General features: G+C 42.4%; 1 protein-coding gene across 2 annotated transcripts in view; it reads left to right on the top strand.

The window, feature by feature from the left end:
• gnao1a (guanine nucleotide binding protein (G protein), alpha activating activity polypeptide O, a) overlaps positions 1-14,496 on the top strand; it is a 97,927-nt gene that overhangs the window by 61,305 nt on the left and 22,126 nt on the right. For both annotated transcript variants that reach the window (XM_070972209.1, XM_070972210.1), the window contains exons 4-5: positions 6,155-6,315; positions 13,806-13,934. In XM_070972209.1, the coding sequence (XP_070828310.1) occupies positions 6,155-6,315; positions 13,806-13,934 (290 nt within the window). The remainder of the gene's footprint in view (positions 1-6,154; positions 6,316-13,805; positions 13,935-14,496) is intronic.

Here is a 14,496-nt window from a genome sequence, read left to right as displayed (position 1 = left end):
CATTTCAAATACAACCCTTTCTTTACACAGTACAGATGTACTGGATAGGATAACAGGATAGTCCTATTTGAGAAAAGCTCAGAGTTGAGTGCAGCTAACGCTGAAAGCCTCAGTGGGACCGTGCCCCTGAGATTTCCTCTCATCTTGTCTGGTGCTGAGTGTTAGCAGAGTCACTAAGAGTCCAAGTCTTGTGGATAAAGTTGCAGATTAAACAGGATGTGAGTGTAGCCTGTGTCTGTGTAGCCTGACGTTCCAAGTGCACAGCTCTGAGGGAATGGCAAAGGTCAGAATAGGTGATGCTTGTGAGATATTTCTGCAACTCTTCAAATGTTCTCTGTAATTGCAAGTGTTGTGTTCACTTTAGCCTCTGCATTATATGAAACAAGCACATACACACACGAGTTGATGGATGGGTGAATGTGTGTTTGGAGGATATGTTGGGTATAGTTAGTTAGAGCTCAGATTGGCTATTGAATGGAGGGCGAGAAGTAAGGAAGGAGAGAAAGGAACAGATGCACAAGACGTGGGAGTGATGACGATGGCACTGATGAATACATATTCAGTGTCCAAGCAGTGATGTCGAGCAGGCAAACAGACAGCAAGTCTGTCATTAGGCTTCAGTGACTGGAACACTGACAAGCATACTTCCAGCAAGGCAGTCATCATCAATTAAAACTAAGACAAGAGCGAGGTATTACAGATGATGAACTGAGATACTCAACTCATACTAAACAAAAGAAAACTTTTTGCTGAATACTAATTGAAACAGGAATTTAATCAAAACAGATTCAAGAATTGTATCCAAAATTTTCATCATTTCACAACATCACAGCAAAACTACAAATACCATATACAAAGTACATTCACAGAATTTAGTCAAATGGAAATAGAAGGTAAAGATGCTGATGTAAATATTACAAAATCAATGAATATACACGATTAAATTTACTTACTGACTCTTACTGAGACACACAAACACACACACACACACACACACATTTATAAGCAATCCTTTCCACACAGAGAAACTGTTGCACATGGGCCTCCTCTCACTCTGTGTGTGTGTGTGTGTGTGTGTGTGTGTGTGTGTGTGTGTGTGTGTGTGTGTGTGTGTGTGTGTGTGTGTGTGTGTGTGTCACCATAATGAGGAGGCCTCAGACTGCCCCTGTACTGAAGCTACCATCCCCTCTGTGTCTCGTACTAAGCAACAAAAATATGTGACTATGCTTAGTTCTGCTTTGATTGTACGTCAACTCACCCAACACTTTTAAAACTTACATCCATTTTAAAGGTGTATAAACTCCAAAACGAGCTGTCAGACACACATCCTCAACATATTACTTTATAGCTGATGTGTTAGCAAATGATTGCCTTCACATTCAGCAGACTTAAGCGTTTATTTGGAGATTAGGTCCAGTCTCTGTGAAAAGAATCGGGCTCTGAGATGTGGCTTTGGTTTTTATAAGTGGGGGGGGCTACACTGAAGTCAGTGGTAATATCAATATTATTTTCTTCATTTATATAAACTCACCATCCAGCAATCTGGGCCAATCTAGAAATACTTGGCACAGGTTACATGCACGCCTTGGTGGCAGAGTTAAAAATGGTTTGAGACCGTGAAGCTGATGGCAGTTTCATAGAGGTGAGAAAGGGAGACTGGAGCAGAACAGTGAGAGAGGGGGAGAGGAGGAAGAGTTATGAAAGGAAGAGAGATTGCTAATTGAAAGAGTGGAGAGACTGGATGGGGAAAGGAGATTGAGAGGGAGGGAAAACAGAAATGAAGATGAAGATGGGGGAGGGGGATAGGAAAAGTGACCAAAGGACAGAAAGATAAGAAGAATGAGAGATGGACAGCTGGTGTGAAGTGTCAAAGAGGCAGGATGGAGAAAAATACATGGGGGAAATGAAAAAACAGGAAAGGAAGAAAGAAAGAAAACAAACATGGCATCAGTGGAGGACAAATGAAGAAGAACAAAACAAACACAGTCATGAGACAGATGGAAGGAGAGATAAAGGACAGGCAGAGTTGAAAACAGTGTAGAGAGATGAGTGCAGGTAGAGGTCAGATAGAAATAGACTGTGACAGTGATTATGATGATGATGATGATGATGATCATGATGGAGGGATGCTAATGGCTGAGAGAAAGACTGGCTGACTGGATGAGGTCAAGTAGGTGCAGAGTTGGTATGCTTGGATGCAGAGAGTGATAGACAGGAGCAAAGTGCCCATGATCAGGAGAGTAAATGAATAGTAAAGCAAATGACAGGTCTGGCTGAAGTCGACAGCAGTGACTCAGTTCACATCGTTACAGTCTGCTGTTATGTCAGCATGCTGCACAAACCGCTCCAGTGGAAGACTAGCGTTAGCTCGAGCAGCACCATGAGACCGTGATTGCTTGGTTTAGCTCTTTTTAAGTATGCGATTGACCATGTGGTTACCTGTAAATGATTCAGGCTATACTTTGCTTTTACACATTGGGAGATTGCTTTCTTAACCATTCACAATCATCTACGGTCACACAGTCTTGTGGCTGTTTTGGTCCAGCTTGCACACTGCAAATGAACCACACCTGTCTGCATGGAAGCACTGAAAAGGAGGGTCTCGGTCAGGTTGATTGGTCAGCGCCAGATTCTGACAGCTTTTACACCAGCTGAAACAAACTGCAGTGATTGGGCAAACTCAGAAGCAGTAAAAGCATTGGTATTGTAGATGTAAAGCCTCTCCTCCCTACGGCGGCTGCTGTGCACAACCAGTAACGTTAGCCTTAGCATCGGAAACAAGCTACTGTAACTCTGCCCAGCCACTACATCACAGTCGCTAACATACCTTACATGCTGCGGAGTGTTACTTTCACAATCACCATATTAGCTTTACAGTTATTTGATGTCTTAGCCGTATATGCTGTTGTTGGCAGCGGTGGTATGGGCAGTTTCTCCTTTGCGAGTGGCTGTTGCACCACCATAGCTTTCACTAGCCTCCTGACGTCACTCCTCTGGCTCTGATTGGTTGTTTTGTGTCGGGCGCGGTTGATTCTTGCAAATCGCAGTAGGAGCAGTATGTAAGACCAGTGGAGCGGTTTCGTGGTTTTTTTTTCACAGATTACATGTTTCATGTACTGCTGTCTGGGCATAGGGACAGTTTTAGCAAATATGACAAAAAATTACTTTTATACAAGTTACCTACTGCAGCTTTAATCAGAACATAAAAAGTTAGAGATGTTTCATGTCCACAGAAATAGTGCTACTGTATATGAAGGGACTTTGGTACGGATGGAGGACAAGAAACGAGAAAGAGGGCATGAGAAGAATATGGAAAATCAGGGAGGAGAATAGGTGCACAATAAGAAAAAGACCTTTACCATTCTTTAATGATCATAACGAAGCCTACATCTTTTAAGCCTGGAATAATTAATCAAGCCTTTTTTATGCTTGGAGTTGTGATGTTGTAACATCCTGTAAAAGCAACATTTCATCATTAAGCGTCATTGTGAAATCACTTCCCTGTGCAATGGAGAACTCTTTGTTCACACTTCACTTTCTGAACTTTCAAAGTAGATGTGGGTTTACCCAGCATCTCCAGGAAATGAAATATAATGAGGCTACACTGGTTGATTCCCAGGTGTGAGTGTGTCAAGATGGGTGAGTTTTAATCAGGCTGCTGCTCAGAGAGTCTATGCGTACTCCGTCAAAGCTCCAAATTCGTGCAGCGTGTTATTATCTCATCCTGATTGCGTGGCATGCTATGAGTTTCAGAGGGCTGTGGCAACTCAAACAGATCATGCCTGCAGTTATTGCAGTTTCAGCCTGAGTGCTGTGCAATCTAATTATAATGTCTGGATAAAATTACAATAAGGGAATAACAACGCTCACCCTGACAGTGTACTGTTTCATTTGTTTAAAAGAAATGTAATTCTTCAGGGGACGAGAAGTGATGATATATTGGTGCAGTCATGGAGTTAGCCAGGTGTAGTGTTGCAGAGACTATTTGGTTTCGGTGTGATTTAGTTGGATAGATGCTAAGCTGTATATATAGATACATATATATTATATTTCATTTTGCTGACTCAAAGATTTCTGAGGCCACAATAATACAAGTATCTCATTTATAGAAGTTGTTATAGAACCACATCATACCACATGAAATATTTAATATTCTCATACTGTGCAATAATAACTTAAACAGCTAATCCACTAACCTCACAGACCCCAATATTTTAAATATCTGCACTACTGCTATATTGCACATACAGTCCATGGTTTACATTTATTTATTATCCAAAACTGCACTGCTTGTAAATACTGTCTGTATATTTAGTTATATAGAATTTTTTATTATATTTTTATAATACTATATAATATGTATTATACATTATAATACATATTATATAATGATATATTTAGTTTTACTTAGTTATATTTTTAATTTTATTCCTGCTTACATTTTTTGTCACTTGTTACTTTTTTCTAAATATTGTGTTTACATTCTGTGTTTACCTGTATGTTAATGCTACTGCAACAAAATAATTTCCCAAATTTGGATCAATAAAGAAGCAGTTTAAGTCAGTCTAAGTCTAAGTCTTAAAGCAGTAGAAGGTTTAATGTCTCCAGTGGAATTCAGTTCGAGGATGTTATTTGACACATCTGTATACAGTATTAAAAAAACATTCTGTCATGTTGCTGTTCAGTACAGTTCTAGTGTGCTGTGGTAGAGCTCTTATGAAGACACCAAGCATTAGAGCACAAAGGTCATTACTGTGAGTGAGAATGACCATGTAGGAGGTAAGTGCTCGGAAAAGAAATCAATAAGAGCAAAGAGGAAAGCAGATGGGGGTCAACAGCTGGATTCAGACAGATAAAGCCAGCTGATGTGGTTATGGCAGCGGAATCAGATCACTGCAGCTGGTTTATTCATAGCCAAGTGGGCAGCAGGATTTTCCATAAACAGAATGACACATCTTATTAAACAAAAGAAATAGAATGGTAAAAAAAAAACATCTTGTGACACTCATGTATGCAGTTAAAAGATTGAGCCCCACTTACATCATCTGATTGAATAATTACCATCCTTGTCTGTAACATTAATGTCATAATAGGAACTGTATGGCTAAACGTTTGTTTATATCAGGCAATAAATGTATGAACTAGCCTGATGTGAACCAGAGCAGGCAGCTTACTGACAGGACTGTTGGGATCATTTGACCCAAACAGCTTTGGGTTGTAAGGCAGCAACTTATCTGCCTCCTTGTCAGGAGAGAGCTCAGTGCAGACCCACCGTCTGCGCCCCTGAAGGAACCAGAGCCAGATCACTGCTGCATGACAGCAGCCTGAAAGCCATAGTCCAGCCAGCTTTGTTTCCAGGTCTTGAAGGTGCGCCCATGTTGCACTTTGATGGCACTGAAACAAACTTTAAACGCATAATAGCCATCCCTCAATCCAGCTGTTCAGCCTTCTGGCTCTCTAGCTTGTGATAGCATAGCATCCTATTTGAGCTGACAGGTTAGACTGAACAAGACACTGGATTCACTGGATATTTCCAGGACAAGATGCAGCCTTATAGTCATGATTATATGGTCATTTTTTTCCCTTATCCCTAATATATTTTTCCCAAATACGTAGTATTTAGCGTCATATGAAGTGGGAGATTACTGATATACAAAAACTGATTCAGTGACATCTTTGAATAAATTGTAGTTATTAGTATTGTTTTATTCTGGGGTGGATCCTCATGCCCTCTGCTCTCAGTGTGCCCTGGCAGATTTTGGACTTGCATGATGCACCTGCAAACTGCAGCAGCTGTCTGGTGTGTTTCTGCTTCTGTACTGACTCAGCCTTTGGATTTGGACACGTGGATTTTTAATGGTGCTTTTGACCTGCAGAGTAAATGGACCAGAGGGAGCTGAACATGTTCTCGTTCTCTCCTCTCTGCCCTTAATCTTTGTCTCTTCTCCTGTTACCTCTGACCTCTTCTTTCCTTTTCATCCTCTATCCCTGTTAACCCTCCCTCCTCCAGGTGATTTGTCTATTGCTCTTCTGCAATATGTAGTAGTTGTACATGATGCTATAGTGCACAGTACGCAAAGGTATTGTAGAGCTGTGCTCCTCCTCAGGCCTCTAACACTAACTTCCTGCTTCACCTCTGTTGTTTTCCCTCCAGGCGGATGCTAAGATGGTGTGTGACGTGGTCAGTCGTATGGAGGATACAGAGCCTTACTCCGCCGAGCTGCTCTCCGCCATGATGCGCCTGTGGTCCGACTCAGGCATCCAGGAGTGTTTCAGCCGTGCCCGAGAGTACCAGCTCAACGATTCAGCGCAGTAGTACGTACAGGACATGCTGTCATTTGTGTGTGTTGTAGGCGTGGGCGATTAATCGAACGGTTAATGAAATCAGATTGACTATCCAGCTGACTTAATTTCAGCCTCTTCAGTATATATGATAAATTCGTCCCTTCAGAAAGGCGGAAAATGCAAGGACAAAGTTAACTGTAGTCAGAGTTTGTTTATGGAATCGCGTCATATGTCAAGTCAAAAATGTCATAAGCGCACATTTCAGTCAACAAAATACAGAGCAAAACAAAGCTAAATGTAAATACTGTTGGGAAACAGCAGAGTGGAGCAGCTCAGTGTGTGTGTTCAGCTACAGTTTGTCGCAAAATAAATGCTGCCGCTCCTCGAGAGCCAATCAGAGTTGGCTTAAAAAATGGATAAACTGAGTTTGTGCACATTTTACCATCCATGTTTTGGCTGTGGGCATGTGTAGGTGTGTGTTTGTAGTAAGCAATAAGCCAAAACAGGGTGTGTGTGTTCTGAATTTGATGGCTTTTGTTTAGCACCCCCAGAAGAACCATATCACTGACTCAGCACAGTAGTAAGAGCGTGTGTGTGTTCATATTCCACCTGCCCAGCTGAAGTCCGGATCAATGCATCATTCATTAGCCCCCTTCATCCACCCACTATAAAAACACACACACCACCTTTTATTTACAATCTTCTCCATGCAAAATGCGATCATACACTAGCTGTTACGACACACAGTCAATCACCATTGTAAGTAGCAGGCCTGATTTATGCTGAGTGCTGAGGGTGTGGGGGGTTAATTGTGCACCATACATCCAATGCAAATTACACAGTGACATGAAGAGAAATTGAATCAGAGTGGCAGACGGAGTCATATATCTTTGTCGCTGTGCGCACTACATCCACTACACGTACACCACTCACGCTAATAGGCTCTAACCGCAGATGTATGCGCTGGCCATTTGATAGCATGAATCCATATTAAACATCATTCTTCGCTGTCTTATGATGACAGTGTATTATAATGTATTTTAATCTGAAAATACTATTGAATTATGCTTACATTAATGAATAGTGCCATAATATTCATCCACAAAAGCTTGGCTGCCTTTGGATTTCTATGTCACTGGCATTGTGTTGCAGTCGGGTCATTTTAAGATGCTAAAGTGTGCTGACATCGACGACAGCAGGATGTGTCAGAGCAGAAGAGTAACGACTGCGCACCAACTCCAGTCCACAGATTTTATTCATACCACAGTCAGGGGCAGTAATTGCTTCTGACTGGCTGGCAGGTGGTTGCTAAAATCATGTGTTAGGACACGTCAAACATTGTTCAGGTCAACAGTTCAACCACCATTCTGAATGGGTGGGTAACCATAGCAACGCTGCTTCTGCTTCCTGTTCCGTTCCATCTGGTGCAACAAACCTCAAACTAGAGTTAAAGACGTTTACTGTTTGAAGAGACACTGACTAGAAACGACTTTTTCTTTGTGACCATGTCATAAGCACGGAAAGACACTCCAACATGACCCTGCAGAGAAAGTCTCCACCTCATGTCTTAGTTTTGTGAGAGGATAACTCATTACTGTATGTATTATGTCTTATTTAGAGGCAATGGGAAAGAAAACAGTTGCATCCCACACATTCGAACCACATCTAGAGATGAGATCAAATGCACCATATGTGGAAATCTACTAGTTAAAATAAGCATGGAGAAGCAAATGTCTGCAGGCATAGAGGCAGCATAAAACAGAATAAATAACAGGAGGTAGAGAGGACTGAAGAGCACAGAGAACATGAGAAAAGACAGGATGAGAAAGGGCAAGGAAGACAGAGAGAGATAAGAGAGGGAAAGTTTAAAGTGGGGAATTCAAACAGAGGCTTAGACAAAGAAAACACATCAAAATGATTGAATTATGCACACCACAAGACAAATGAGATCGAAATGGCGAGGAAAAGCAGCCAGAGAGCCAGAAACAATGAGAGAGCAAGAAAAGATGGAGAGAGAGAGAGAGAGAGAGAGACAGAGAGACAGAGAGAGAGAGAGCACTTTGTTACTTCTCATCATGGCAGACATCTTGGAAGGAGAGCAAACACACCAACATTTACATGCGGTCAATTAACTCAAACAACATCCGCCCTGTGTGTGCGCGCGTGCGTGTGTGCGCGCGTGCACGTGTCCGTTTGTGTATCTGTCTTAAATGTCACATTAAAGATTGATGCACACTTCCTATTATGTTGTGGCCTGTGGAGCAGAACAGGCCAACCAGCCAATGAACTGACAGGACAGATATCACATGGCCAGACCACACTCAGTTTGACTGTGTGTGTGTGTGTGTGTGTGTGTGTGTGTGTGTGTGTGTGTGTGTGTGTGTGTGTGTGTGTGTGTGTGTGTGTGTGTGTGTGTGTGTGTGTGTGTGTGTGTGTGTGTGTGTGTGTGTTTATGCCTCTCAGCAGAAGAATGCGATATGCGATATTTCTCCATAGTAAAGATATTTTGTGAGATTCAGCTTTGAAAAGCTCTGCGGTTGTCAGGTACAGTATTAGAGTAAAGTAAAGAAGGCCATGGTACAAATACAGTGTTAGTGCGAGTGTGTGTGCAGCCACACATGCATGTAATGTGTGTTTGTATTACATAGAGAGCAGAAAGCTCTATTCTGAGAGGAGCAAGTGCTGCCTGAAGCCACCTCGCTCTGTGTGTGTTTGTGTGTGTGCGCAGATGCTCTGCATGTGCTGACCTATTTACCACAATACACGTACACTTCATGATTTACATCACCTGTCTTTGTGACAGCGGTATGCATGTACACACTCGGCCTCTCTGTACACACACATGCAATGACATTCAGATGCCAGGCGACGTGGTTTAATGGAAAAGCATTGCTTTGGTGCTTTGATTTCTGACCCTGAGACGCGGCGGTATCTAACAGATCAAGTGCACAGTCACAGTCAAGGCAGTGAGTCTGCTACTTGTGTGCTTGTTTAGAACTAATTGAAGTTAAATGTCAGACGAAATGGCTTCGTTCTCCATTCTTTACTAAAGATATTGATTCAGCCTCTTGCATTGCATTGGATTATTTTACATCATCAAACTCTGCGCAGGCTAATAATGTAAAGCTGCTTCAGCTATATTGATTTTGATGAATAAATATAGTTCCTCCCGGTGCTGGTGGGTTCTGCTATTGCTCCGTTGCTGGCTGTCTTCTATCTTCCATCTTGTGTTGACGACAGCGGTTGAAAGGCCAGCACGCTTCTCTTCGTGAAAGGTGAAAATACAGAATAGTCTGCGATCTGGCCTGTGTTGATGTAAGACGTGCCTTGAAGCGTCTACACTGCCAGTGTGAAGTCTTCTGGTTTATCTTCTTATAATGACAGGGCTTTTTCCTCTATCGATTCAGAGCCCCTTTATCTCATGGCCAGGTTGTATCATGTTGCATCACGTTCCTGCAGCGTCTCCAGAAGTCACAAGTGGCGGATGAAATCTTTTCAAGTCTCTGTATTACATGTTCTCTCTTTGGCGGAAGAGCTCTGTTGTTTTCTATGCCCTGCGGCCCTGTTTAATGGCTTTAATTTCTGTAGTGAACCACATGCCAGTGTTAATGGCTAATGTTAGGGTATTGAACTTGAGTTAATACAGCAAGTGATCAATATCACTGTGCTATAATTTGGCACCCGCTCGCCTGCGTACTTACCCACTTATCTGCATCTCTCTCGCTCTGTGTGGCTCTTTAGATGTTCCAGCCTCCTTCGTTTCCTATTCTTGTGCATTCTGCAGTTTCCCCCCAAATGCATAAAAATCCACCACACCCTTTTCTTTAGCCTCTGTTTTATTAATAAGTGCCTCAGTTGATGTTACTGGTTAATGGTGTGACTCTTTTTGCACATTGCATGCAGCAATTACTGCAGGCCACTGAAAAGAGAGGGAGGGGTGTGTGTGTGTGTGTGTGTGTGTGTGTGTGTGTGTGTGTGTGTGTGTGTGTGTGTGCGTGTGCGTGTGCGTGTGTGTGTGTGTGTGTGTGTGTGTGTGTGTGTGTGTGTGTGTGTGTGTGTGTGTGAGATGTTGAATATCGCAACTTGTCAGACAAACTCTGTCGTTTTCTGTGCTGGGAACACACAAACACACTCATCCTTGTCATTATCACTTCACTCCAGTCGTCTCTTTTGTGCCGAACACTGTTTTAAGGCGATAATCCATAATGTAATCTTTAATATAGAGATGTGTGTTAATCGACTGAGTGCACGATGAGGAAAAGGACTAATCCAGTGGTGGTCTACATACCGTATGCTGTCGAAAAACCAGGCTACACATGCAAGTCATTAGCCTGCCCAGGCATGATTTAATGTCATTTACATTGCTGAGTGTGTGTGTAAAAACACCCTTGGGGGATAACAGTACTATATGCATTTGTGTTGCACTGTACATTCATGTCAAAAGTATTTTTCCAAAAAGTGACTGCAGGGTGGAAACAGGAGGAGCAGGCAGCTTCTATTCAGAGACAGTTCGACCTCCCACGGTGGCAAAAGTCATCAGAGTCACAATGATAATGACAGCTTTGACCTTTCTTACCGAGTAGAAATATGTAAGTGCAGCCGACTAGTTTGCTTTTTGTGTTTGTTTGGCAGGTGTTCAGCATCGCTTCACAACTAGTGGAGTCTGACAGGACAGAGAAAAAGACAGCATGAGACATTAATGAAGAGATGCTTTAGTGGTCAAACAGAGGGACAAGAGATCAGTGACTTCCAGCAAACAGCTTGAGAGAGTACTAACCCTACTTTCAATAATGCTGTTCTTGTTGTTATCAGCTAGTCTGTGATTGTCTTCCAGAAATCAGTTAATTGTTTAGCCTATAAAATGTCACAAAGTCATGAAAAATGTCAATTATGACTTCCCAGAGCCCAACACTGACATGTTCAAATGTTGTTTTTATGACCAACGATCCTTAACCCTTCTGAGAAGCTGGAACCACTGAATGTAACACTTAATCAATTACCAAAATAGCTGCTGATTAATTTCCTTTCAGCTGACTTATCAACTTGTCACCTTGTGCATTACAAGAGTGATTGACTCAGCTGCTCTGTGCTCTTCTTTCCCAGCCTGGGTCATCCCTCTCTCTCTCTCTCTGTTGTGTCTCATCTGTCACCTGCGGACTGATGAGTTAAAGTTATGTCCTCCATTAATCCCCATACGGAAATTCATTCCCTACATTGAACCCATCTTGAGTATTGGGAGCACTGGGCAGCCACAGTGATCTTTAAACCTTGGACGTTATGGCTATGACTTGCATCTGCACCACATGTGAGGGAAATGTTGAGAGCTGGTTAACTCCTGGCTCAGGAGAGCTGGACGTCTTCCACAGAAGCATTTATTGAAGATGGAGGAGGATGGAGATAAACAGTGCAAGACAGTCACTCTGCATGTTGCCATCGACTCTGAGGGTTACCTCCTTGTGGGAAAATGTATCTAACCCTTTACTGGCCCGAGTTTCAAGTTCTATTCTCACTGAAACATAAAAGCTGACTAAAAATGATAAAACGGCTCTTTTGCTTGTCAGAAAGCAAACATGCATTTCAGCTCTGATTTGCGCGACTGTTGTGTTAGAATGCGTTTGATTGAACAGCAGTTCTTATGTTTCAAGCATCATACTGTAAGAAGAATCAGCTTTAGGCGGTGAGCAAGTGTTTGATGATCGTATAATCTTAGCAGAGCCCTTTTACTTCCAAAACTGATAAATGCTTTAACACCAAATCGCTGTGATACAGTTAAAACAGTCAAGTCAGAGAATCAAAGGTCCCACTGATGACTTTGCCTGACTGCGATCCAAAAAAAGTCCTTTTTTTCCTCTCATGTTCTTTGTCCACCCCTGTCAGCTCTTAATATTTCCATCCTTCCCAAACTCCAAGGGCCAACCCATACTCCATTCTGAGTACTCAGTTGTTCTTTCGCTGAATCTGTGTGTGTGTGCGTGTTGCCATCAGCCCAGTATCTCCTCCCTCTCTAGCCTTTATCTTTTTCTCTCTTGGAAGTAACTCAGCATCCATTTAAAAGCTTTGAAACCACACTTTCACCAGTCTATAAATAAAACTTTACACCATTACACTAAAGGGATTCATGGTGTGGGCATATGCTCTGCTCGTCTCCCCTGCTCTGTGTTTATGCATGACTATCTGTCAGCCCATGTCTGTTGGCTTAGAATACCAGTAATGTTTGAGTGGTTGTTGTGTGGAAAAATAATTAGCATTGCTGAGACCTCACTGCACTTGGCTGGAGAAGCCAAGCTGTCTTTCAGAGGGGGATATGTAAGGGATGATACCCTTCAAGGTGGGCATTACACCAGTGTAAGTCCACAGAGGCAAAGGATATGGCATTAAAAGAACATAAAGGATATCTGCCAGCCAATCAGAATAAGAGATTCTCAAGGGCCAAGGTGTAAAAGTGAATAAATAATCGAATCACAGCTCTTCTTCACTGTCTCTCCTGCTCTTTGTTTGATGGTAGGGTGGATTAATACTGTATGTAGGTAGAGTGATCATCCTTCAGCCAGAGAACTGCCCTGCAAGGGCCGTGAAATGAATCTCTGAACTGCACTATTCCAGGTTATTTGATTTATATTTCTACATTAAAAAATAAAGGTCCACTTCCAGGGATATTCCATTACATAACTCAACAGAGTCATCACGCCCACCCGCTTCCCTTTCTCATTTCTTACCAAACGGATACTCATCGTGCTAACTTAGTCTCCATGTGTATTTTAGCCGCGGTTGACAGCCTTATTTAATAAATGAGAAATTTGTCAGCTCCTTGGGAAATCTTGACGTTGCGACTTAAAATGTTCTGTTTTCCAGGAAATTAAAGTACCGTAAAAGGAGGGCACACATTCCTTACTGGTTCTGACTGGATTGATCTGTAGCTAACCCTGACCTCTGACCTCCAATAGAGGGAGCCGATAGATAGAAAACCCCAATGCAGTCAGTTCAGCAGCACATTTACTATCATTATCAATGAGAGGAGTCCAGTGGATGGCTGTCATATTCTACTTCTACTTGTCACTAGATGACTTTCTAGTTTCTAGTGGATTTGTTGTTGATGACTAAAGACATGATATCAAGGTAATAGGCTGAGCCTTGAGTGGCATTTTCTATGGTGAAGACATCGTAATATAGAGATATCGAAACGTCATCGTTTTTGTATGGCAAGAACCCTGTTAAGCTACTTGGCTTACATACCCGTTTTAATTTTTAAAAGTATGTTTTCACTTTTAACTTGACAAGAGGAAAGGCTTTTAGGCTTTTTAGGAATTTGGCAAGTGCACCGCCATCATTGGCTGAGGTAGCTGGAGTGGAAGAAGAACTGGAAGCTACTGTTAGGCTAAACGCTAGTAGCATCCAGGACCAGCTTCCACACAGATGAGGACAAATCCAAAGCTCGACCCTGCCTACTTTTGATAGCTGACATGGAAGTAGATTGCTGCTGATTTACAGTGTGTGTCTTTGTTGTGTGTTTCTGTGTGCAGCTACCTAGACAGCCTAGATCGGATTGGTGCGGCGGACTACCAGCCCACAGAGCAGGACATCCTGAGGACCCGAGTGAAGACCACAGGCATTGTCGAGACACACTTTACCTTCAAAAACCTCCACTTCAGGTCAGTATCCACTCGTGACAGCGACATTAACCTCTGATTAGTCCTTAACTGTCACCGGCACTGCTCCTCTGTCCATACAGTAGGAACTCTGTAATTAATAAGATTAAATGCTTTAAACAAGTGTCTATATTTATGATTGTCTGCCTTTTTAATGAGACCTGATTCAATTAGAGGAGCTGTGGGAATGGTGACAAAGAGGAGGGGCAGGAGGAAAGGAAAGAGAAAGGAGGGGAGGAGTCTTTTTCTGGCCTCTAATTCACTTAATTTTCTATTTCTGCACGTCTTGTGTGCATGAGCATACACACACACACACACACATACACAAACGTATTAACGGGCTCACAGAGCAGAGAGATTCTTTTTCTGGGTGGATGCACTGTCACACTTCAGCTTTGACTTTCTGTCTCAATCTTTTTCTCTCTCTCTCACACACACACACACACACACACACACACACACACACACACACACACGCCATATGTATTGTGTGTTCAGATACGTAGACACACACTCAGTTTAAGCATGCAGAGAAATGTTGGTACTGCTGAATGGTGCTTTTTAC

The sequence above is a fragment of the Chaetodon trifascialis genome, chromosome 10 (assembly GCF_039877785.1).
Source record: "Chaetodon trifascialis isolate fChaTrf1 chromosome 10, fChaTrf1.hap1, whole genome shotgun sequence".
Taxonomy (NCBI): Eukaryota; Metazoa; Chordata; class Actinopteri; order Chaetodontiformes; family Chaetodontidae; genus Chaetodon; species Chaetodon trifascialis.
This window is presented reverse-complemented; position numbering and strand designations above follow the sequence as displayed.